Source organism: Nycticebus coucang, chromosome 17 (assembly GCF_027406575.1).
Source record: "Nycticebus coucang isolate mNycCou1 chromosome 17, mNycCou1.pri, whole genome shotgun sequence".
In the NCBI taxonomy this organism is placed as follows: domain Eukaryota; kingdom Metazoa; phylum Chordata; class Mammalia; order Primates; family Lorisidae; genus Nycticebus; species Nycticebus coucang.
In genome coordinates this window covers 89,800,919-89,826,709 of record NC_069796.1, presented here as the reverse complement: position 1 = coordinate 89,826,709, position 25,791 = coordinate 89,800,919, and the positions used below count along the sequence as shown (strand labels likewise).

Sequence of the window (25,791 nt, the reverse complement as noted above, 5' to 3'; positions counted from 1 at the left end):
CCGCTGCGACCTCAGTGCGCAGGCGCACCGGGAAGCACCCGCGACGTGAGTTGTGTTCCTGGAAGCTCTGGCGGTGGCTGCGGCTCTAGTTAGGCGGGCCAGACTCCACGTGCTCCCGGCGAGCCGGTTGAAACCGTTGGCGGGCGCTGGCTGAGAGGTGAGGGGCGGTGACCCAGAGGTCTGATCTAGGAGGCTGGAGCTCAGAGAGTGAGGGCGGAGAGGCCGGTGCCTGTTTCCCCGCACTGGGGAAGTCCTTTCCGTCCTATTTGTGCTCTGGACAGTGGCCGAACTCCTGCACATTTCGTCCCGGTTTTAAAACTGAAAGCCCCGCGTCCCTTCTCGGCCCTGGACAAACCAGGACGGGTGGTCACGCTGGACTGGCCTTCAGGCGTGCACCATGATGGGGACAGGGCCCTTCTCGATGTCTTGGGGTGTTCGGTCCCTAAAGGAGCAGGTCTTACGGAATCAAAGAGAGGGCACAGATTAGGGCCTGAATGTAACTGCGTGTGAATCTGGGTTGCCACTAACTGGATGTGTGACCTGGTGCAAGTTACTTAACCTCTTTGTGCCTCAGTTTCCTCATCTGTCAAAAGGAAATAATGTAGAACCTAACTCGGAAGACTGATGGGAATTACGTGAGTAGAAACGTGTTACCACCCGTGAGAGCACTTGGCGCGCAGTACGTGCTCAATAAATGTCACTATTTTCTGTAGTACCTTTGTCTGAGGGGTGACGGGGAGGAGAATGAGATAGGTATTTGCAAGCCTGACTTTGCTGCAGAGAGGGTCCCTTTGGCACTTGTTAATACTTTGCCTAGCGCCTGACGCATGGTAATTATTCCAGTGAAGGAAGGCTTTTTAAAACAATGCTGGTAATGTAGTAGGGGTGGGGGGCTGTCTGGAGATGAAAGAAATGGCTTCTTTTCTATTTTTTAATTTTTTTTTTAGAGACAGAGTCTCACTTTATCGCCCTTGGTAGAGTGCCGTGGCGTCACACAGCTCTCAGCAACCTCCAACTCCTGGGCTTAGGCGATTCTCTTGCCTCAGCCTCCTGAGTAGCTGGGACTACAGGCGCCCGGCACAACGCTGGCTATTTTTTGTTGCAGTTCGGCTGGGGCCAGGTTTGAACTCACTACTCTCGGTATATGGGGCCAGCACCCTACTCACTGAGCCACAGGCGCCACCCAGCTTAACTTCTTTAAACCTCTGTTTGTTTACCTCTTAAAAGGAGTTAAGTGCACCTATTGCTAGGGCTTTTGTAAGGACCAAGGAGCACATTGTAACTCTTGTCACCCACACATTCAATAAAATAAATAATACAAGAATATAGAGAGAAGGTAAAACAAAACAAAACAAAAACTACAGATTCCAACCCCAGAATCAAACCTAAGGGTATATTATCAGGGACTAGGGTGAGGAGCCAGAGAGAGCTAGAGTGAATTTATGAAGATAGATGTGCGGGTTGAGAGTCATATTTAAGGATCATGGGTTTGAGAGGGGATTGGGTAGAATAGCATTGATATGCAAATTAATCACTTACTGGGAAACCTTTGTATTGTTGGAAAAGGATGAAGCTTTCACATTTTGGTATCTTATTTAACTTTCTACACAATCCTTTGAGATAGATATTAGACCCCTTTTACAGATAAACAGGTTCTGAGATGTTAATGATCTTTTTGACATCATCAGATGCAGGTGTCAGCTCGGATCCTCTACCTGAGTCCAGACCCAGTTCACCAAAACATGGTGACCATCTTGTTAAGGGAAGACTAAGATGCCTGGAGTCCTTTGCAAATTCCCAGCCTCTTACAACCACTGGTTGCTTCCCTGGATGTTGCTGACCAGCACCCGACAGCTTCTTCAGTGACATGCCCAGTGTGGGCTGGCTTTAGAATTAAGACTTAGGGTTCTATGAAAGGTCATCTATTAGAGCCTTTACTTTTTTTCTTCTTTGGATAAGGATCTGAAGGTCCCAGATGCTGAACAATGGTCAAGCAAATGGCAAAGACACTACAAGTCAACACAGAGGCAGGCCAGGAACTTGGGCTTGTCACCTGCTCTTTGAGGCCACCCCCGCCTCTTCTTGTGACTTCAGGCAGATCACTTAACCTCCTGAGCTTCAGTTTTCTCCTGTAGACAGTGGTGGCACGGTCTTGGATGGTCTGGAGGTATTGGGTACAGTTGTGCTTGTTCATGTGAAATGAGCTAATGATCATGGGTTCTTTTGCTCAGGCCCTTGTCATCTTTCCCTCAGGTATGGCAGGTGATGAGAGCTCAGTAAATTGACCTTACAGGCAGAGGAGTAGACAGTCAGAAGCACTCACAGAGGGCTTTGAGGGCACCCAGGTGTATCTGGGTTGCTAGTACCTGGCACACACTTAGCATTCAGTAAATGTCCTGCTGAAATGAGTTAAAGGGTGAGAACTGGAGGAGGCTCTCACCAGTCCCAAGAACACTGCTTTCTACCTGCCATCTCTTTTATCATGCTCACATATCTAGAAGGAAAAGCAGGTAGAATTTCTGTGGCTATATTGGGGCCTGGCTTTGGGCAGCCAGGGAAGGAAAAGGGGACCCTTTTTTAGGCCCAGTTCTGTAAAAAAAATGCTGACCTTTTTACACTTAGGGCTAAAAATTGAAATTGATCTCTTCTGGTGTTCTCAGTCTTAATGTAGCTTTGAGCTTTCATAACTTCAGAAGCACAATTGATGTAGATTTACCAAAGACAACATTTGAAAGTTTATTTACATTTCTTCCATGTTTATCTGTTCTTGTGAAATTTGAGTAATATGTTTTACTTTTTGTTTTAGGCAATGTTTGCTATCTTCAATTAGAAGGACTGAGTTTCAACAGGATGACTTTTTGTAAGTGTGTAGCCTTTACACTTCTCAAATTATTAAGCTTGCACTGAGACTCCGGCCCCTGTCTGCTGTGCAGTTAAGCTGGTTTGGATGATTTTGAGGTTGTTTTTTTTTTTTGTTTTGTTTGTTTGTTTGTTTGTAGTTTTTGTTCAGGGCTGGATTTGAATCCTCCACCTCTGGTATGTGGGACCGGTGCCCTACTACTTGGAGCCACAGGCGCCGCCCATTGACCTTGCTTTTCTTTGTGGGTTAAATGGAAGGTATTTTTCCCAAGGGCTAGGTGGTTGGGGAAAAGGTGACTCTTGGGCAGGTGCTGGTATGTCCTCAGGGCTCTGAATGAGGGGGAAGTAAGCTCCTTACAGACTTTATCTCATTAGCCAAACAGGTGGACACACTGTTCCCATTTCATGTCAAGTGTAAAAATCTAGACTAAGGCAGGAAGAGATGGAGCTCTTTCTGTGTCCTGCCTTGAAAAATAAAAGGCCAATTGACAATGGTTGGAAATATTTTTCAGATGGACATGTGACCAAATTCTAATCCTTTCCTGAATTGATGTTTGCACTGTGTGTGGCTAATCTCCAGAGGAGTGGTGTGTTTTGCACAGGTATTCTGAGCATCTTTTTGTCCACATCACTGCCTTTTTTTGGTTGATAAAGTTTTTAAATCCTCACTTTACACAACAAGCTATCCAGTGGGGAGTCTCCCAGTTGGGTTGGATCCTAGGGCTTGCTGAGACCTTTCTCTCTCCATTCTCCCTTCTTCCTCGAGAAACAGAATAGTCTATAGCAACAAAGTTTGCTTAGGCTTGTCTCTAAGTCATATCTGCATTTCTGGGGGGGGGGGGTTTGTTTGTTTTTGAGACAGTCTCTGTCATCCTGGGTAAAGTAGAGTGGCATCATAGCTCACAGCAGCCTAGGTTCAAGTGATCCTCTTGACTCAGTTTACTGTTTTTGGCAGAGATGGGATCTCAGTGTTGCTCAGACTCCTGAGCTGAAGCAATCTGCCCAATCTCTTCTCCCAGAATGCTGGGATTACAGGCGTGAGCCATCTTGCCCAGCTCTGGGTCACGGGGTGGGGGGGGGAGTTTCATTGTAGTGTCTCATTATGAAAGTACTTTAAAATTTTTTCGAAAGATAATTTGGCTTATCGAAGCTGCTTCTACCTTGTATATACAATGACCATCTATTTCTTGGTGACTAATTAATGGTTTACTCCTACACTTAACACAGAAGTACAACTCCAGAGTATTTGATAATGTGATACTGGCTCTTGTTCCAACCTTTGTTCTCCCTTGTGAGGCCGAGTGGCTGTTCTTGCCTGACACACTGAACATCCATCTGCTTCATGCAGAGTGTTGAGGTTTGAGGGAGCTGGGTTGTAGGAGACTGTCTTGCACACCCTTCCAACAACCAGATGAGATGACAGGTTTTAGTGTTAGGCTACAGCTGATCATGTGCCTTCCTTACTAACTTGCTCTGATGGTGAGCTGAGGAGCAGCACCTGGGTTCCAGGGCCCGGGTCTGCAGTTTATACATAGCATAGAAAGTGAACTAGTGTCTGTCAGCATTCTGTAGGACAGGGGGCCTCCACAAGAAACTGGTTGGGTGGGGTGGTGCCTGTGGTTCAGTGGGTAGGGCGCCAGCCCCATGTACCGAGGGTGGGGGGTCAGCCCTGGCCAAACTGCAACAAAAAAAAAATAGCTGGGTGTTGTGGCAGGCATCTGTAGTCCCAGCTACTCAGGAGGCTGAGGCAAGAGACTCGCCTAAGCCTAAGAGTTGGAGGTTGCTGTGAGCGGTGGTGACGCCACGGCACTACCGAGGGTGATACAGTGAGACTCTGTCTCTAAAAAAAGAAAAAAGAGACGGGTTGGGCCTCTGTAAACTGAGGAGATGCAGCCAGGATGTACATTTCCATTCAAGGCTGAATGGATGTGAACAGCTGTGGTCCTGGCTTACGTGTGACCTCACCAGCGGTGATCTGGAACATGTTGGTGGAGGAGAGGTGGTGGTTTCACGCATGAGACTTCTCTGTGAACCAAGAGTGGATGACGTGTGCCAAAGGATTCTTGGGTGAAGTCTTTCTTCTCTGGAGTAAATTGCAGCAGTTTACTTAAACCTCATCTTTGTTTTTATAATGAGGAAGAAAATGCTGGGTTACAAATAACAGAGCTCTTTTGGAATCTAGTGATTAAAAAATCACGTAAACATGGAGAGTTACTGTGACTCCTGTCCCACTCTTAGGGGAGTCTGTAGTGTGTCATGCACAGCAGCACTTCTGTGAAAGTTCTAAACGGTGGGTTTGTGTATGCGCAGAGACACTTCACATTGAGGCAGTGCGGGGGCTTCTGGATTCAGCGCCCAGCAGGTGGGACCCCTGGATGTGGTTTCACTTCTGTAACTGCTCTGATGAGAAACCACATGCAGGAGGCCCCTGCCCACCAGCCCGAGGGCCTGTCCTCATGCTTCACCCCTGTGGCTGCACAGTGACGTCTGTGTCTTTTAGTGCCTGTAGTGTCTCTTCTCCGCTTCCTAAATGTCTCCCTATTTCCCTTTGGCTGTATTCTCATTGTATTTTGCAGCCTGAAATCGTTTGCATATACACCTTCTATGTGTTTCATTTTATGTATTTTATAGCTAGAGGAAGAGCTTAATGTTTCTAGGGAGAGTAAGATATGGCTCTTAATGCTCCAAAAGCTCTTCATCTTCTAATTTGCCAGGTTTAAATCCTGGTCTGTTATTTGGGCAAGTTTATCTCTCTCTGCCTTACTTACCTCCTATAAATTTTGAACAAAAAGTCATTTTCCTCTCCTAGGGGTACTGTGTGGATGGATTATTATTAGTGCACATAAAGCTCTTAGAATGGAGCCTAGCATGTGGTTAGCATACATTCCACAAATGTTAGCCACTGTCAGTATTAATGGTAGTCTTACTTACATGGGTGTTTTATGTAGATTGCTAATCAATTTTTTGTTATTTTTATGTGAAATTATGATTGAAAAGTTAGCTGTATGAATCATTTTTTGGGAAACTTAAGTTTATAATGGTAATTATCTTTTTTTGTTTGTTTTAGGACAAGACTTAAAAACCTATCTTGGATAGAAGATATTTAACCATTTAGCTAAAAATGGTATTTTTTACATGCAATGCATGTGGCGAATCAGTGAAGAAAATACAGGTGGAAAAGCACGTGTCTGTCTGCAGAAACTGTGAATGCCTTTCCTGCATCGACTGTGGTAAAGACTTCTGGTGAGCTCCATGTAATTCATGCAGGTCCACAGGAAAGGTCCAGACCAATTCTGGAAGCCTTGGCCCCCCCAAAATTGGAAAAATAGAAATTTCAAGAAATAAATTAAGCAAAAGAACTTGTAGGGTCTGTTGGTGAAAATTGGTATGATTCTTTGAAAAATGCCTTACAAAACAATTTGCTTTTTAAAGATTTTGCCAGGCACATTGGCTCAAGCCTATAATCTCAAGCCTATAATCTCAGCATTTTGAGAGTCCAAGGTGGGAGGATCATTGGAGGCCAGGAGTTTGAGACCAACCTGGGAAACATACCAAGACTTTGTCTCTACAAAAAGATAGAAAAATTAACCAGGCACAGTGAAACACACCTATAGTCTCAGCCACTTGGAAGGCTTAGTAGGAGTCTGGCTTGAGCCCTGGAGTCTGACATTACAGCCTTAGCATTCCAGCCTGAGTCACAAAGTGAGATCTTGTCTTGAAATAATAAAACAGAAAATTTCAAGAGAAAAGTAGGGGAAGGAGAATTCTGATGATGAGAGCATCCGCTCAGTCTGGGGTACTGGTTGCTATCTTTTTGCCACTGTTCCAAGGTTCAGGGAAGTAGCCATATGGAAGGAGGATCGGGGCGGGGGGGGGGAGTTGGGGCTGGTTTTGTTAGACCAGGGGTATCCTGTGCCCATCGCACTGCACAGGTGGACATTCATAGAGATGACAAAGTAGATGTATGGATTCTCAGGGGAGATAACGTAGCAGAAGAGACCAGGTCCTCCCTCAAAAACCAGAGGTGCTGGTAGAGGGGAGTGTTTGGGGAGACACTCCCACAGAGGAGGCCTCCCAGGTGAGTGGTCAGCGGGAGGTGTGGGGCAGAGCCTCAGGAACTTGGGCACTGCAGCTAGCTGTTGCAGAGGGCTACCCTCTTTGAATGTATGTTGATTCCTCTTCAGTTTCAGAGGGTACAGCTGAAAGCTGGCTTATGGCTGCCTCTGCTTTAGTGTCCTCTGGTATTTAGGTGGTATTTGCTAATAGTCCATTTTAATTCTTTTTAGAGCAATGATGTTTTGAGGGGGAAACTGCTAAAAATCTATTTAGATCTAAAAAGCTTGATATATAAAATAGGTAAAAATTGGCTTGTTTTAATTAGGAGTTTTACCCTCAATCTTGTCCCCACCATTTTTCTGAGGAACTCCATAGAGTTTTAAAAAGATGATGTGAGAGAAAATTGAGTTTTCTTTTTTTGAAGACTCTGAGACTTTTGGTGACCTGATACTGCCATTTTATATCAGCTTTAATTTATAGCTGCAACTGACTTTTTTGAGATAGGATTTTACTCTTTTTCTTTTCTTTTTTTTTTTTTTTTTTAAAGAAACAGAGTCTTACTTTGTCACCCTCAGTAGAGTGCCATGGCAACAGCTTACAGCAACCTCCAGCTCTTGGGCTTAGGCGATTCTCTTGCCTCAGCCTCCCGAGTAGCTGGGACGCCAGGCGCCCACCACAATGCCTGGCTGGTTTTTTGTTGCAGTTTGGCCGGGGCTGGGTTCAAACCTGCTACCCTCGGTATATGGGGCCAGCGCCCTACCCACTGAGCCACAGGTGCTGCCCAGGGTTTTACTCTTTGACCTGGGCTAGAATGCAGTGGTGTCATTATAGCTCACTGCAAATCTCAAACTCCTGGGCTCAAGTGATCCTCCAGCCTCCTGAGAAGCTGGGACTACAGGTTCATGTCACTGTACCTGGCTAATTATTTTTTGTAGAGACAGGGTCTCACTCTTGCTCAGGCTGGCCTCGAACTCCTGACCTCAGTCTTCTCACCTTGGCCTCCCAAAAGTGCTGGGTTTACAGGTGTGAGCTACCACACCCCTCCTACAACTATCGCTGGCCTCTTATAGTGCCAGGAAGTTGAATTTTTATAATTTAAGATAAAACTACCCTATTGCAGCAAAGTATTTTCTTTTTTATTCAGTTTACATATACTTGTGAATAAAAAAGCCAATACTGCCTATTAGTTTGGCTTAAGATGTTTATATATAAAAATGAGTGGAAAAGTACAGTGGGTTTTGTATTGAAGAGTTTAGAGGAAGAGGAGTGTGGTTGAGGCCTGGAGGTCATGTGCGTGATGGTGAGTAGATGGGTTGCTGGTGCAGTGGACAGATGGGGAAATACAGGGTACAAGGAACGTGCCGGCTCGGGTCAGGGCCTGCAGCCAGGGGTCAGTCTAACAGTGGGATTTTTGATCTCTAAAGGGGCGATGACTATAAAACCCACGTGAAATGCATAAGTGAAGATCAGAAGTACGGCGGCAAAGGCTATGAAGGTAAAGCACACAAAGGCGCCATTAAACAGCAGGCGTGGACTCAGGTAACGTCTCACTCACGGAGCAGCTTCACCTGACACCCTCCACCTTCTCTGGAGGCCTCAGAGACTAAGTACATGTCATCCTGGCTCACGAGCCCTGGAACAGTCGTGTCTTAGGGCAGACCAAGGTTGAACTGAAACCTCTTGAACAGGAGCTCTTTGTGTTTCTGTCAGTACAGTTACATTGCAGGGCATTAGGTCTTTAGTCTGTGTGTTCTGCAGGTTTCTTGCAGAAAGATTTTAGAGTTCTCCTTAGTTTTTCCTTGGCTAGAAAACTGAACGGAAGCATTCTAGTCTTTTTCTACATTTAGTGGTAATGCAGCTTCTAAAACTCAACTGTGTTATTCTGTTACGTCAGTCAGTCATCAAAATCACTAAAAATAAAGATATTTTCATTAATATAAAGGTAGATGGTTTCACTTCATTTTAGTTAAGTGGAAAATTTGTTGGCTAAAGCATTGAGATTCCTAATTCACTGAGAAGCATAACTTCTAGAATGTTGCTGATCATTTTCGGAGTAGGTAGTAGGAGGAAGCATCAGAAAGGAAGATGGTGGGAGAAAAGACAGATACCAGCTATGTGGAGAAAGTTACTCCATTTGATGAAGGATGTTTTTGTTTGTTTGGTTGATATTTGTTTGTGATTTAATTTTTTTTTTTTTTTTGGTTTTTGGCCAGGGCTGGGTTTGAACCTGCCACCTCTGGCATATGGGACCGGTGCCCTACTCCTTGAGCCACAGGCGCTGCCCTTGTTTGTGATTTAGAGTCTCACTCTGTTGCCCAGGCTAGAGTGCTGTGGCATCAGCCTAGCTCACAGCTTCCTCAGACTCCTGATTTCAAGTGATCCACCTGCCACCATGCCCAGCTAATTTTTGTATTTTTAGCATGGATGGAAGCTGGCTGTTGCTCAGGCTGGTCTTAAACTTCTGAGCTGAAGAGATCTTCCCACTTCAGCTTCCCAGAGTCCTGGGATTACAGGTGTGAGCTACCATAGCTTGGCCTGGTGAAAGAGTTTAAATGTGAATGTGCTGATCACTGACTATATTGACCAGTGCACTGATTTATATACTCCTAGGTGTGTAATTCTTTGGTTTACCAAGAACTTACAAAGTCTGGCCAGTGCAGGTGGAGAAGCTATTGAAATCTTAGCTAAGATATCTAGGCTAGTGACCATCAGCTGCACTTCAGGTACCCTGTCTGCAGTCCTTGGGAACCAGACGACATTGCTGAGCTCTGAGGTTGAGTCGCTTGGTCTCTGAGTCCTGCCTCTGCTGCTATCATGGGAGAGCGAAGTCCTCTAAGTCTGGAGTCAGCAAACTGGCCTGCACTAGGGTTTTATTGGAAAATAGCCGTGCTGCTTTAGTGCTGGAAGGGCAGCACTGAGCAGCTATGAGGGAAACTTGCAAAGCCTCTGGCCCTTTACAGAAGAGGTTGATCAACCTTGGCTTTGCACATCAGGCTGCAGCAGCCTGACACTGTATTATAAATGAGGAACTAACTGCTCTGTCCTGGCCCGCTGATCTGCTTCCCTGCCAATCCCCCTCCCCCCACACCCATCGCTGTTGTTAACAGAGAGTGAATGTGGTGTGCTGGGAGCATGAACTGGGCAGGGCTGCTCTGGGACCTTCTGACTGATGTGGGGTTGGAATTTTGTTCTTTTCCTGAAATATTTGAAACCCACATTTTAACAAGTAGAATTAAAGAATCTTATCAGAAGGGATACCTGTTCTCCAAAAGCTTGAGTAGGTTGGGTATTTAAAGTCATTAATATTATAAAGGGCTCAGAATATCGACCCTTTCACAATAAGATTTGACTGTTTTCATCCTTCGTTTCATGTCTTCTTTTCAACCTTTCCCCCATGATTCAAGAAACTTGCTCCCTTAAAAGTTACCTGGATCCAGCTACTCGGGAGGCTGAGGCAAGAGAATCACTTAAGCCCAAGAGTTTGAGGTTGCTGTGAGCTGTGACGTCACAACGCTCTACCCAGGGCGACATAGTGAGACTCTGTCTCAAAAAAAAGTTACCTTGGATCCTACCCCATCTGCTGTATCTCACGTTTGGGGCCAGCTCCTCAGGTCTTGCTCATTTCAGCTCTGAGACTCTGATCTGCCACTCTTCCTTTTTTGTTACTTTTTTTTTGCAGTTTTTGGCCAGGGCCAGGTTTGAACCCACCACCTCTGGTATATGGGGCCAGTGCCCACTCCTTTGAGCTACAGGCACCACCCTTTCTGTTACTTTTTAAAACTTTATCATTTTAATAAAAAATCATTTGAATTTAAAAAACCACTCAAGTAATGTAGAAAAAAATACAAAGAAAGCAACATGAGACCAAAACCAATCAGCCAGAGAAGACCAGTATGAACGGTCACTGAGCCATCCACAGATGTGTCTGGGCTCACAGGCACACTGGATAGATCAGGAATATCACGTATGGTTCACACTGCTTGTTCCAAACTGTCCCCAGGGCCCCGTTCTCTCCTGACTGCTGCCTGTTTCACGAGTGCCGGGCCAGCCTCGTGTTTCCCAGGCCCCATTCTCTCCTGACTCTGCTTCCTGCTTCACGAGTGCTGGGCCTGCCTCATGAGTGCTGGGCCAGCCTCATGTTTCCCTGTTGGCATTAGTCTTGTTTTTTTTGATTTACGTTTATCTGTCTGGGTACCTGAGGCCACCTCGCCTTATTGTTAGTATCCTGTATCAGTCGTTTCTGGCCTGTTTATATGTAGATCCCTAATGCAGGGACATTTTTCTCCTTTGTATTTGTTTAGCTCCAGCATTTGTCCTAATTTTGGCTCTTTGGTGACTTACTTCCTGTCCACTGATGTCTCCCTAACTTCAACAGTTTTTTTTTTCTTTTGAGACAGAGTCTCACTATGTCATTCTCGGTAGAGTGCTGTGGCATCACAGCTCACAGCAACCTCAAACTCTTGGGCTCAAGCGATTCTCTGGCCTCAACCTCCAGAGTAGCTGGGACTACAGGCGCCTGCCACAACGCCCGGCTATTTTTTGTTATAGTTGTTGTTTGAACCCACCGGCCCTGGTGTATGTGGCCAGCGCCCTGGCTGCTGAGCTACAGGCGTCAAGCCTATTTATTAGATCTTAATGTTACTGTCTTATTCTCAGTTTATACCCTAGTCCCTGTAATATCCACTTTCTCTGATGCTTTTGATCGCATGTGGTTCACATTCCCTTCTTTTTTTCATTTTACTGTGGTTAAAATATACATGACATAAAATTTACCATTTAACCATTGCAAAGAATTCAATTAAGTATATTCACATTATTCTACAGCCATCATTACCATCCATCTCCAGAACTTTTCTGTCTTCCCAAACTGGAATTTTGTCTCCATTAAACACTAAATCCCCACCCCCCGTCCCTGGCATCCACAGTCTACTTTCTGTCTCTACAAATTTGACTGCTCTGTGTGCCCCATATAAGCAAAATGGTAAAATACTTGTGTTGTTTTGGCTGGCTTGTTTGCCTTAACATAATGTCTTTAAGGTTCATCCCTTTGTGGCATGTGTCAGAATTGCCTGCCTTCTTAAGACTAAAACGTATTCCAGGTTGGGCGCAGTGGCTCACACCTGTAATCCTAGCACTCTAGGAGGCCAAAGTGGGTGGATTGCCCTAAGCTCACAGGTTCAGGACCAGCCTGAGCCAGAGCAACACCTCGTCTCTAAAAATAGCTGGGCTACCTGAAAGGCTGAGGCAAGAGAATCACTTGAGCCCAGGAGTTTGAGGTTGCTGTGAGCTATGATGCCTTAGCACTCTACTAAGGCGACAAAGTGAGATGTTGTCTCAAAAATAAATAAACAAATAAATAAATAAATCGAACACATTCCATTGTATGAATGGACCACATTTTGTTTTCTCCTATTGGTAGACACTTAAGTTGCTTCTCCCTCTTGCCTGTTGTGAAAAATGCTACTGTGAACATGAACATACAAATGCCTGTTGAAATGTCTGCTTTGGATTCTTTTGGATGTATACCCAGCAGTGGGGTCGCTGGGTCATGTAGGAATTGATGTTTTGAAGAACCTACATACTGCTTTCTACAGCAGCACCGTATTTGCTTGTACTTCCCCCCAGTCATGTGCAGAAATTCTCGTTTCTTCACAGCCTGCCAACACTTGTTACTTTCTAATTTATTTTATAATTGCTATCCTAAGGGGTGCAAAGTGGTGTCTCATTATGGCTTTGGTTTTCATATCCGTAATGATTACTGATGTTGAACATCTTTGTTTTATGTTTATTGGCTATTTGTATATTTTCTTTGAAGAAATGTCTGTTTAAGTCCTTTGCCCACATTGTAATCAGGTTGTTTGGGGTTTTCGTTGTTAAACTGTAAGAGTTCTTTATATATTTTGGATGCTAACCTTATAGCATTTATGATTTGCAAATATCTTTTCCCTTTCCATGGGTTGCCTATTCACTATGTTGACAGCATCCTTTTGTTTTTATTTTTGAGACAGAGTCTCATCTGGGCTGGCGTGCAGTGGTATCATCATAGCCTTGAGCACCTAGGCCAAGCTCTCCCCCTCAGCTTCCTGAATAGCTGGTACCACCAGCCTGGCTAATCGTTGTCAAGGGGGAGCCTTTCTGTGTTGCTCAGGCGGATCTTGAATTCCTCCCCTCAAGCGAGCCTCCCACCTTGGCCTCTCAAAATATATACCAGGAGCCTGGTCCTTTGATACAGAAAAAATTTTTTTATTTTGATGTAGTCGGATTCATTTTTTTATTTTGTTGCCTGTGCTTTTCATGGCCTGTTTACATGTAGATCCCTAATGCAGGGACATTTTTCTCCTTTGTATTTGTTTACCTCCAGCATTTGTCCTAATTTTGGCTCTTTGGTGACTTACTTCCTGTCCACTGATGTCCATGCACACTATTGCCAAATCCCATGTCTTGAAGCTTTTCCTCTGTGCCAAATCCCATGTCTTGAAGCTTTTCCTCTGTGCCAAATCCCATGTCTTGAAGCTTTTCCTCTGTGCTTTCTTCTGAGAGTTTATCATTTTGCCCCTGAAGTTCAGGGCTTCTATCTGTTCTGAGTTGGTTTTTACATACGGTGTCAGGTGAGGGTCCGTCTTGGTTGCCTTGCATGTGGATTTCCAGTGTCTCAGCTTCGCTTGTTAAAACTGTCTTCCCTCCCTTTGAATGGTCCTGAGCTCTTGTTGACAGTCACACAGCCGTGTGTGTGAGGCTTCTCTGCCGAGTCTGTGCCCTCGGTTGGCGCGCTTGTCTTGATCCCAGTGCTGCACTGTTTGATTACTGCAGCTTTGTACAAAGTGTGAGACCTCCTACTTTGTATTTTTTCAAGATTGTTTTGGTGTTCCTTGAGATTCCAAGTGAATGTTAGGATTCATACGGAATTCTCCCTCCACCAGAAAGAAGGAATTGCGTGTGGATTGGATGTCCATAAAATGTGGGGCATCCTCACCTAGCTCAACACTACAATGTTCAGAGGCTGCCCATGGCCCCCTTGCAGCTTATCTAGAGGAACAGTTTGTCACTATGTCTGTGGGGGAAACACACACACACAGGATTTTGGTAGGAATTGCACTGAATATATAGATTGTGCTTTGGGTATTATTAACATCTTAGCAATATGAGGTCTGACAATTTAAGTTCATGAACTTGTCCTAGAAAAAGTGCTATATACCTCACTGCTGAGTACCTTGGACTAGCTAGTGCCTAGAACACCCTTCAGAGCTATTTGGAACTCTTTTTCTGGAATGGCCATGAACGCTGTCACCCTATCGAAAGTCTTACTTTTGATATTTCTCATATTGTTGGGTAAAGAAAAAAGTCGCTGGGGGCCAGATGAGGTGAAGTAGGAAAGGAATTCTAGTACTCGAGTTCTTTACTGGCTAAAAACTTCCTCACAGACAGTGCTGTGCGAGCTGGACATTACTGTGATGCCGGAACCACGAGCATTGGCCAGGATTTGCAATGGAAATTTCCCTGTTTCTCCATCAGTGTTTACTGGGTCTGCCGTGCTTCTCACAGTCAGCCAACGATCTTGATGCACAATTTGCGATGTTTTTGTTAGTTCTGCTGGTCACTGGCTACTGTAACCTCTCTTCATGAGTGACACTTTCTTTCCCTACATGTGTACACAGCTGTTCTCTTCATGACATTATCTCCACAAACGTGTCCTTCATTTCATCTCCCCTCTTTCCAAGTTTAACAAGAAATCGATGAATGTTTGTTCCTTGATCTAAATTCAAGCTCTGATATTCTCGTGATGGCACAAAAAAAACCACAAGACAATCGTGATCGTCACTCAGCAAGACACTGCCACACATCAGCACAAACACGTCTGTGAGATGCTCACACAGCAGGATTGTGAGTCCTCACCAAATTGTACAGTGCTGCCAACATGAGTCCGTGGTGGCAAGTTCGCTGACTTAATTGTTGAGCTCATATTAGGTCTTCTAGTCCATGAACATGGACTGTCTCTTCATTCATTGATGTCTGCTTTAATTTCTTTCATTAATAATATTGTAGTTTTCAGTATGTAAGACTCTTCCTCTTTGCTCTAGTCCTAGTCCTGTTCTTTTTGATGTCGTAGCAAATGGAATTGTTATCTTAATTCCCTTTTTGGGTTGTGCATTTTTGGTGTAGAAATACAACCTGATTTTTGAGTATTGACTTTGTATCCTGTATTGCTGAATTCATTTATTAGTTCTAACAGCTTTAGGGTGGAACTTTGGGGGTTTTCTATGCATAAGACCATATTGGCTGGGTGCTGTGGCTCACGCCTGTAATCCCAGCACTTTGGAAGGCCTACGTGGGAGGATCACCAGGGGCCAGGAATTGGAGACCCACCTGGGCAACATAGCAAGGCCCTGTTTCTACAAAAAAAACTTGTAGTCTCAGTTATTTGAGAAGCTAAGGTGAGAGAATTGCTTGACCTCAGGAGTTCAGGTTACAGTAAAGAAAAAGGACTGTATCCTCTGTGGACAAAGATAATTTTACTTTGTCCTTTCCAATTAGGCTCTTTCTCTTTCTTGCATTAACTTTCTGGCTTGGATTCTAGTACTGTGTTGAACAGAAGTTAATCTGTATCTCTTTAAGAATAGATATAAATTTAGAATGTAGGCTTGAAAAATGTGAACGCTTTGGCCATGGCAAGGACCTTTTAGTTTGGCTTTCATGAAACTCATGTGTCAATTGTTTGTTTTTGCTTTATCTTCCTTTTTTGTAGAAAATTAATGGATTGGTAAAGAAACCCAATGTCAGCCCCAAAGTGAGAGAACTTTTAGAGCAAATTAGTGGTTTTGACAATGTTCCCAGGAAAAAAGCAAAATTTCAGGTATGGATTGGATTGACTTTCCTGAGGTGGGGTGGGGAGCCATGGCTGAGCTCGTGTGTACTTGTCAAAATGGGATAAATGTGGGGGAGAACGGAGGACAAACCCTATCTAACGGGTCTACTGAACACCACCGGGGTGATGGGCACATCCAACCCGACTCAAGCATTATAGAAACTATCCACATAACAAAAACATTGATACCCCCTTAATATTTTGAAATAAAAATTTTTTAAAATGGGATAGATAAAAGGTTCTTGATTTTTACAGAATTGGATGAAGAACAGTTTAAAAGTTCATAATGAATCAATTCTGGAGCAAGTGTGGACTATCTTTTCTGAAGCTTCCAGCACTGTAAGTTGGATCTAATTTTAATTTGTAGTGTGGCAAAAATTTGTAATAATGAAATGGGAATATCTTACTTTTGGAGGTCAAGACAGCCTTCTTTTTCAGAGAGCCTCTTTATGCCTTCATTTATGGGGAGGAATACACTGAGTGCACTGCAGAGAAGATTTCCTTATTGTGCAGAGAAAGGTATTTAATCCTGATGTTTGATGATGGTACCAGCTGGCGCATTGTGATTTGCTTGGATTATCAGGTAGTGGGATGCATTGGGTTTCTCACAGACCCAGCAGCATCCCTGCTGTGCTGTCTGCCTAACATCTGATGTTGGGCACGTTATTTACCCTGTAAGCCTCGGTTTCTTTTTCTAAAAAATATAGCTGTTAGGCTCAGCATCTGTGGCTTAACCAGCTAAGGCTCCAGCCACATACACCTGAGCTGGTGGGCTCAAATCCAGCCCGGTCCTGCCAAACAACAATGACGGCTACAACCAAAAAATAGCCAGGTGTTGTGGCAGGCTCCTGTAGTCCCAGCTTACTTGGGAGGCAGAGGCAGGAGAATCACTTAAGCCCAGAGTTGGGGGTTGCTGTGAGCTGTGATGCCACGGCACTCTACCCAGGGTGACAGCTTGAGGCTCTGTCTCAAAAAAAAAAAAAAAATGGCTGTTAATATTCATTTATTTCATAACAGTCATGCCAGTCCTTATAATTAAAAACATACGAGGGTTTAAAAAAAAAAATTCATTTATTGCATACTTACTGAAGGCCATACATGGTAGCTCACACCAGTAATCCTAGCACTGTGGGAGGCCAAGGCAGGAGGGTCCCTTGAGGCAAAGAGTTCAAGACCAGCCTGAGCAACATAGTGAGACTCTGTCTCTACAAAAAAATAGAAAAATGAGCTGGCTGTGGTGGCACATGCCTGTGGTTCCAGATACTCAGGAGGCTGAGCCAAGAGGATAGCTTGAGCCCAAGAATTTGAGGCTGCAGTGAGCTGTGATGATGCCATTGCACTCTAGCCTGGTGACAAAGTCAGGCCCTATCTCAAAAGAAGAAAAGAAAAAGAAAATACTTACTGAGTGATACATGCCAGGCCCTCAACGAAAGAAATCTATAAAGTATCTCGGGTGGTGGTGCTATGGTGAGGGTATAGTGACGAGGGGGTCCCCAGCTAGGGGGTCGGGGCCACAGGTGGCCCTGTCGTGCGGCAGTATCACAGTAGATGAGGGTCCCCTCATTAGTTCTCACACAACTGCTTCCTTCTGGTGGAGGGAGAATTCCTCTGATTAATTGTTAATAAATCCACTGCCTCTTAGTCGGTGGTTTGAGAGTGCAAGGTCTAAATGTGTGATCTACATACAGACAGTCTTGGTTTGATACCTTTTAGCCATATTGTGATTACATTGTTAAATTAAAATTCTTTCTCCATTCAGTTACACTTTGCTTCTGTTTGGAGCTTATATCCTATTTGGAGACTTACATCAGTAATTTTTAAAAACAAGCTTCTGGCTGGTCTTTTATTCTAGTCAAATGATCCGAGCTTGATTTGCTTTATGTAAATTGGGATCAAAATGAAACTTGGCAGTATATGTAGCATTTATTTCTGTCAGAATACCCAAATTGGGCCTTTGAAACATGATAGTCAGTCATTTAATTGGCATTTATGTGGCACCTATTATTTATAGGTTATTTATTTTAACTAAGAATCAAAGATTTGAAATTGCTTGGTTCAACAGCAGCATTTTTAAAAAATATGTTTTCCAGATTCCCTTTTGAAGCAACATGTCAACATATGTTGAAATTAAATAAAACGATCAGTAAACAAACAGCTCGTGATAAGTTCCTTTGCCCCGTGAACCTCCCAGCAGCACATCCCTAGTTTTTTCAAAGCAAAGGTCCAGAGGCTTTCCTTGTCCATACATCAAATGTTTATCTCCTGCAGCTGGACACCAGGCCTCAGGCTGGTGAGAAGGCCTTTCTGTCCTTCTCTGCCTGGCTGTTGTGGATTCAGCCGGAATCAGACTCCTGCCTGCCTGCAGGTGCCTTCTAGTGGGGAGACAGGCAGCCTTGGATATGGGTCAGGGTGTAGAGTCAGATCCTGCTGAGAGCTGTGCAGAGGCAGAGGGCAGTGGAGGGGCTGAGACCCACAGCAGCAGTCTGCTAGGGGAGAGTCAGTAAGAGTGCCGTGGAGAAAACCTCAGGTGAGGAGAATAGGGCATGAAGTGCAGAGAAGATGGGGAAGAATTGCTCCACCCGTTGACTGAGCAGCTGCGTGATGGGTGAGTGGGTACCTCCCTCTCTCACCCTCTCCGGGCTGAGGAGTTGGTTTGGACATAGATGCCAGCTGGCCCTTGGTCTGGATTGGGCAGAAGGGAAGCTAAGATCTCAGGCTAATAGTTTTGTTTGTTTTTTTCAGAAATAAAGTGAGTAGGATCATGATAATATTTTACTAAAAGGTGCTACAGAATAGATGTAAAGTTTCTTTGTCCCTTTCTTCCTCCTGAGTCTATTTCTGAAATCATCCATGAGCTTTGACAGCTCCATGTTGCTCAACCACAGCTGCTGAGAAAACTTAAACTATTTAGTTCAATATCCTTTTCCTAACACTGGGTCTTCCAACAAGGGGTGTGAGCATTGAGGTGTGAGGTCTTGTCCTGTAGTGAAAGCCCATCCTCTTCTATTGGGTCCAGTTTTAGAGATAAGAGTTCCCCATCTTGGGCGGCGCCTATGGCTCAAGGAGTAGGGCCCCAGTCCCACATGCAGGAGGTGGCAGGTTCAAACCTAGCCCCGGCCAAAAACCACAAAAAGAAAAAAAAAAGAGTTCCCCATCTTGCCACCTACAGTCTCCCAGAGGAGGAAGAGGGTAGCCAGGTGCCCTCTGTCGGCTGGCCTGCAGTTGACAGAATTGGAGCTTGACCCCAGGCTCCCAGTGGTGGACCCGGAGCTGCTGCCACTGGCCTACCCCTTCCTCCCAGGGGCAGTAGGGCTCTCGAGTGGACCTGTAAGTTGCTGGTCCATCTCTTGAGGTGAGACGTCATAGCACATGCAGAGGTGTTTCCCACCGATGACCAGTTGCTGGTTCATCTCTTGAGGTGAGGCATGTTTCCCACCGGTGACCAGTTGCTGGTTCATCTCTTGAGGTGAGGCATTGTAGCACATGCAGAGGTGTTTCCACCAGTGCGTGAAGTGTGGTTTCCTGGGGCTCCATCCTCAGCTCTTTGCAATGCATCCAGACAGGCATCCCTGCCCACCCCTCTGAGGGTAGCCATCCAAACTGAATAATGGTAATGATGGGAACAGCAATTCCTTTGTCTTATGCTAAGGATTCACGAAGCAGTTGTACACACTGAGCTGGTTTCCCGAGTGCCACTGTGCCCAGCACTTGCTGTGTCTTCTCTCAGTTTCTGTGTCCATTGCTGCACGAGGGAGGTATTTGCCTTTTATTTTACAGAGGAGGAAACAGCTTCAGAGCAGATGAAAACTTGCACTGAGTCACCTGCCTCATTAAAAGAGCTGGAACTTGACCCCAGCTCTGCAGACATGTGGCCCCGTGGTTTCTGCCTCACCTAAATGCTGCTGTCTCTTTTCATCCAAAATGAAAGTGGACAGTGAGCCAGAATGAGTGTTCTGGCTCAGGTGACAGGATCCTTCGCTTTCTCCGTGGAGTGAAAATGTCTGTTCATTGCAGTGAGGCCTGTGGGCTAGGGGAGTTTTCCCATTTTGTGTATTTACTGCTTCAGTTCAGCTCTTGGGGTAGGGTCACAGTTACACAATAAGTGATAAAATCATCTTTCCTCAAGAGTTTATTTAGTCAATGCAAGCAATGATGTGAGCATCTGTGTCCACACATTCAGAGCCAGGTTTGTGTTTCTTTTGCTTAATAATAAGGAGCCAGTCAGTAAGGGACAGGACCAACAGGCGCCCAGCCAGGCGACAAATCCATGTGCAGAGAACTCCGCACCCTCCAAAGTGAGTGACACCCGGGAGAGGCCAGCAGAGGCAAAGAAAAACAGAAGAGAAAGGAAGGAAGAGCGGCAGAAGAATCGGAAAAAGGAAAAGAAAGAACTAAGGTTAGAAGACCACCAAGAAAAGGCAAAGAATCAGAAGCCTAAAAAGCGCAAAGAGGAGGCTGACCTTGGGGCCGACCTAGAAGCTGCTGGGATGGGAGCCCCAGAGGCCAACGGGTCGATAAGGAAGAAGAGCAAGAAGAGGCACCAGGGCCAGCCTGCCGGGGAGCGGCCTGCGGGTGAGGAGGGGCTGCCGGCCACCGGAGCCAGGGGCCCCTCCCACCAGGAAGAGGCAGAAAGGGCCGCAGGGAAGAGGAAGCGGACGTTCTCAGAAGGTGAGCCGCTAACTTATGCTCTCAGAGTCAGTACAAAATATTAAAGCTGCGGGGCAGCGCTGGGGCTCAGTGCGTGGGGCACCGGCCCCATATACCAAGGGTGGCGGGTTCAAATCCGGCCCTGGCCAAATTGCAAGAAATAAATAGCTGGGCGTCGTGGCGATCGCCTGTAGTCCCAGCTACTCGGGAGGCTGAGGCAAAAGAATTGCCTAAGCCCAGGAGTTGGAGGTTGCTGTGAGCTGTGTGACGCCACGGCACTCTAACAGGGGCAATAAAGTGAGACTCCGTCTTTATAAAAAAATATATATATATATGTATATGTATATATATGTGTGTATATATATATAGATAGATAGATAGATAGATAGATAGATATAAACGCTGTGAACTTGGGTTATATACAACCTGTTCGACCTTGTGTTTGACCCAGGTAAGGGAAAAAGCATGAGCTTTGGGGTCAGGCCAACCTGACCCTGGATGGGTGACCTTGCCCTGACCGCTCCATTACCCACCCTCCAGCGTGGAGGAGGGTAAAGTCCGGGGTGCTGGGTCGCTGGGAGGTTCAGTAGGATGATGTGTGGAATATGCCTGCTTAAGTAAGTCTCATTGGATGGTAGCTGCTGGCATAAATATAAACTTTTAATATTTTAATTTTTCTAAATACTTAGTTGAAACAAATTCCAAGAAGAAAAAGGTGAAATTCTCAGGACATTCTGAGGGTGCAGAACCAGAAGACCATGTGGCTCCTGCAAAAGGTATCATTTCCATTACGTGAAAAGCAGGTGCAGGTGTGTGTAGGTTGAGGCAGGAGACAAGAGATGTCTCTCTAGGGAGAGGGGAGGTAACCGGCACTTCAGGAAGGGTCGCACCCTCCAGAGGCACATGTGAGAGTCCTAAAGCTGAATCGTTTCCCCTGGGCATGTGAGTCAGCATCTTGGGAATTAGAGTAACCAGGATAGCTCACTGAGACCCTGCTGCCTTTCCCCCAGCCACATTCTCTTGTTCTTGCTTCTCATTCCTTTAGAAGTGTCCTGAGGGGCTCCCAGACGTGGTTGCTCTCCTCCCCTTCTCTGGGTGTGTTCCTGCTGTCTCCTGGTGCCCCACTCCCTGGCCACTCGCTCTTTCTGAGCCGTAGTGTGGACCTGTCAGAATCCCATCCCTGGCCACTGGCATGTTTTACATGCTGCCGCTTACACAAAGCTTCTCCTGCTTCTTGGGGTCTGGAACATTCTCTCCAACTGGGAAGTAGCAAGTTCCCAACCCCACCCTGGGCATATTGCCAGTCCAGAGCAGCCCCAGAGTTGTAGCTTTGCCGAGAGAAGTTCCATAACAGCCAGAGCTGAGTCCATCTCTTAGCTTAACACCCTTCTTCCAGCTTTATGTACAGGAGTCCTAGATCCCAAAGAGTTTTTGTTTCAAAATTATTTTATTGGATAGGTCTTTTTTACAAATAGTAATTTTATTTATATTTAAAGTGTACAACTTAATTAGTTGTACACTAATTAGTAAGGTAGTAAAAAGAATTGGATAAAAAGGGAAGAAAGAACTAAGATTAGAAAACCACCAAGAAAAATCCAAAGAATCAGGAGCCTAAGAAGTGCACAAAGGGGGTTGTATATAGTGAAATCATCTCCATAATCAAGCTAGTAAACACACCTGTCACACATACTGTGCATGTGGTGAAAGCACTTAATATACACCCTCTTAGCAAATCTCAAGTATACTCTAAATGTTTTTTTAGTTTTATATTTTACATTTAAATCCATGATGCATTTTGAATACATTTTTATGTAAAGTGTAAGGTCTTGAGCTTTCTGCCTTAGCTGGCTTTTTCTCACATGACTTTGGAAGTGTGGAAAGGGGTGTCACCTTGTCACTCCGAGGCAAACAAGAAGCTCAGGCCCTCCACTCAGCCTCGATCGACCCCAGAGGACAGATACTCCTTGTCCTGCTGACCAGAACTTCCCACGTGGACTCGAGTGACACCCCAGCAGGGCCACCTCGTCACTGGCCAGTGTGTGTGGAAGCTCAGATTTCCTGCCTACCCACTGCTGCCATGGGTGGAGGTGGAGACACAGTCGTCCAGCTGGAGTAGAGTGGTAGTTGTGTAAAAGCTTTCTGTTTTGCTAGGCTGCCCCTTTCCTGTCCCTTGCTGGCAGAGGAAGCTTCTGTTGGGGCATTTTTGTCTGTACCTGTTGGTGTTCTAGGTCGCTGGATTCTTTAGCTCCAAATCGGGTCCAGGAGGCAAACAGGTCATCTCCCATCCGAGCTCCTGGCTGGTCTCTGCCCTTTCATGGTTGTCTGTTTGCTGCATTTGTGATGTCAGGATTCTTAGTTGTACTGAGCGAGAGGAGCAGGGAAAGCATGCCTGACTTCCAGGAGTGTGAGTTCCCTGGAGGGCTGTCTGTGTCCTCCCTTTCCTTCATGGTCAGCTCCTGCTGCTGGCATTGGTCTTCCTTCCTGTGTTAGCACCAAAGCCTTGGCGATGCTTGGTGCTTCCTTACTGAGTTCCCTGAAGATAGCGCTGTCTTTCTGCAGAGTTTGCAGTGGGGGTGGTCCTCATTCTGTTGCTAAGTCAACCTGCTCACTCTGAGGATGGACGCTTTGAAGAGAAACAAGTGCTGCTGGGCCCCCGTAATGGGAAGATGAAGGGACAGCTCCCTGTGCTGTGGTTCCCTGTTCATTAGAGGGTCACTTCATCTCCCAGGAAGCAAATAGAAATTGTTTCTTTTCTTTCTTTTTTTTTATGTCAGATTGACATGAAGGTGCGGGTGATTAGGTTACAGTGTTTGCATTTGTTGGGTAAAGTCCCCGTTGCAGGTGTACCGGGTACCCTCAGACCGTGCCTCTTACTGGGGAGCACACCAGTACCCTGCCCCCTCCCTCTTCCCCTCGCTTCTCCTCTCCCCATAACTTGAATTAAATTGAGTTTTTCTCTTACGCGTGTGTGTATTAGTTCATCTACTGGCTTCCTATTAGTATTAAGTACATTGGATACTTGCTTTTCCATTCTTGTGATACTTTACTACAGAAATGTTCTCCAACTCTATCCAGGTTAATATGAAAAATGTAAAGTTTCCATCTATTTTCATAGCTAATAGTATTCCATGGTGTATACATACCACAGTTTATTAATCCATTCGTGGGTTGATGGGCATTTAGGCTGTTCTGCATCTTGGCGATTGTAAATTGAGCTGCCATAAATAATCTAGTGTAAGTGTCCTTATGATAAAATGTTTTTTTTTCTTCAGGGTAGATACCAAGTAATAGGTTTACGGGGTCAAATGGAAGGTCTATCTTAAGTTCTTTGAGGATTCTTCATACTTCTTTCCAAAGTGGCTGTATTAGTTTGAAGTCTCACCAGTGGTGTAAAAGTGTTCTTCTCTCCACATCTGCATCCCCAGCTTTGGGGCTTTGTGATGTGTGGGCTATCCTCACTGGGGTTAAATGGGACTTAATTAAGCTGAAAAGCTTCTACACAGCTAAAGGCACAATACTTAAAGCAAACAGACTTTCGGAATGGGAAAAGGTATTTGCATCTTACGAATCTCACAAAGGGTTGATAACTAGAGTCTACAGAGAACTCAAACAGATCAACAAAAAGGGAGCAAATGATTCCATTTATCAGGGGCAAGAGACATGAACAGACCGTGTCTGAAGAAGGCAGACGAATGGCCGACAAACATGAAAAACTGCTCATTATTCTGAATCATCAAAGAAATCGTTTTTACTGTTCTGGTTGTACAATAAAACAAGATGTCTTACATGTTACTCTTTATGTCGCAGGTAAATTCAACTGGAAGGGAACTATTAAAGCAATTCTGAAACAAGCCCCAGACAATGAAATATCAATCAAAAAGTTAAGGAAAAAGGTATGGCGTATAAAAAAACCCATGCATGTAACAGTTGGGGAGAATTTATTTAAAAATGTACAGTTGTTTTATATATACTTAACCTGAAACACTGTGAGTGTAGGGTGTTAGAATCAGTGATGTTTGAGCTGCGTGGGGAGGGAACTGGCCAGGGCCCCTCCCACAGCTCAGTGGGGCAGGGCCTTGATTTGGGACTTGATTTTAAGACTCTGAAGAGAGACTCCATTTACTTAATTTGTAGTATGTTTGAAAATTATTGTGTGGGATATCTTGCTCTCTTGTCTTTCGTTCTTTAACTTCGTATCTATGTATGACACGCTCACAGCCAAGTGCCCATTCCCAGGCAGTCGGGTCAGTTTCACAAGCAGCGTGCACCTGTGTAACACCCCCCACCCCACCCCCCCCCCCGACCCCCAGGCTTCTTCATTTTTTACTGTTGGTCTTCTTCTGGGTTAAAGAAAGTACATTTTAAGGCAAATTTCCATGGTAAATACACCCATTTGCCATCTGTTTTTCTTTGTGAAGGTTTTAGCTCAGTATCACATGGCATCAAGTGAACGTCACAGGTCTGAAGAGGAGCTTCTGGTCATCTTTAACAAAAAGATCAGCAGGAACCCCACCTTCAAGTTGTTAAAGGACAAAGTCAAGCTTTTAAAATGAACATCTCTGTTTTTAAAAGTTGAATTCATTCTATTGACTTCTTTTTTTCATTGCTGTTTATAAAATGTGTAATGAATTATAGCAACTCAAACTGTGTTTTCCAAAGCCATTATTTTTAAGTTAAGGAAAAATTATATTTTTGGTAGAACTTTTATGAAAAAATAAAATATATTCTTGTCCAAAATTCTGAATTTGTGGTGGCAAAAATTATTGTACTTTAAAACATAACTTGGCACCTTGACTACAGAGCAGCTGGAGCGCGAGTTACAGTTTAGACCCCTGGCGGGGACATAGGACCACCATATGTCCTGCAGCTGGCCTCAGGCACCATCCTCCTAGCCCTTGGGCGTAGATTTGATTTCAGATGCATAGGACAAACGGCAGCTTGTAGATTAGCTCTGTGACCACACAGCTCCTCTACATTCTTTTCCTGATGTGCTGCTGCAAATTTATCTTCGAACTTCTCTTTTGTTTTTGGTAAAATTCTCTTAAGAGACGCTTACAGTGGGTCTGATGCAATTAACATAAATTACATACTCAAGAAAGGAGATGTGTTTGTCTCATTTCTCATCTGTTTGAAAGATGATTTGGGGGCACTAGAAAGGTATTGGGGAAAGTCTGTGTTGAAAACATCCAGCTGTTTGGAGTAAAGGTTAGGAACATCTGGGGTATATATAAAAGTAAATATTCTTTTTAAGTCTTTTAATATTTAAAACATTTTTTTCCTGAAAATCTTAAATCATAAGTTTTGGGGGGGTTTGTTTTGCTTCCTACTTTAATTGTTGCTTTTTCTGTCATTATTAGTATTGAAAA

The 25,791-nt window shown here is 44.7% G+C and overlaps 1 protein-coding gene across 3 annotated transcripts; it reads left to right on the top strand.

Moving 5' to 3' along the window:
• Positions 1-27: 27 nt before the first annotated feature.
• On the top strand, positions 28-25,166 carry LYAR (Ly1 antibody reactive). Of its 3 annotated transcripts, XM_053566909.1 has the most exons (10): positions 28-157; positions 2,807-2,860; positions 5,927-6,102; positions 8,340-8,454; positions 15,659-15,766; positions 16,034-16,117; positions 19,993-20,446; positions 21,115-21,201; positions 24,233-24,318; positions 24,844-25,166. In XM_053566909.1, exons 3-10 carry the CDS (start codon positions 5,981-5,983, stop codon positions 24,976-24,978), a joined length of 1,191 nt encoding a protein of 396 aa, XP_053422884.1. In that variant the 5' UTR covers positions 28-157; positions 2,807-2,860; positions 5,927-5,980; the 3' UTR covers positions 24,979-25,166. The 3 variants fall into 3 exon arrangements, with proteins under 3 accessions (XP_053422884.1, XP_053422885.1, XP_053422886.1); XM_053566910.1 differs by lacking the exon at positions 2,807-2,860 and having other exon boundaries at positions 51-157; XM_053566911.1 differs by lacking the exons at positions 28-157; positions 2,807-2,860 and having other exon boundaries at positions 6,036-6,102; positions 8,340-8,410.
• The last annotated feature ends 625 nt before the right edge of the window (positions 25,167-25,791 follow it).

Bases quoted from the DNA above. Each gene is read 5' to 3' on its own strand.
- LYAR (XM_053566909.1), top strand. From the start codon at position 5,981: ATGGTATTTTTTACATGCAATGCATGTGGCGAATCAGTGAAGAAAATA. The intron at 6,103-8,339 runs GTGAGCTCCATG...TGATCTCTAAAG, and splicing joins GACTGTGGTAAAGACTTCTG to GGGCGATGACTATAAAACCC. The intron at 15,767-16,033 runs GTATGGATTGGA...TGATTTTTACAG, and splicing joins GGAAAAAAGCAAAATTTCAG to AATTGGATGAAGAACAGTTT.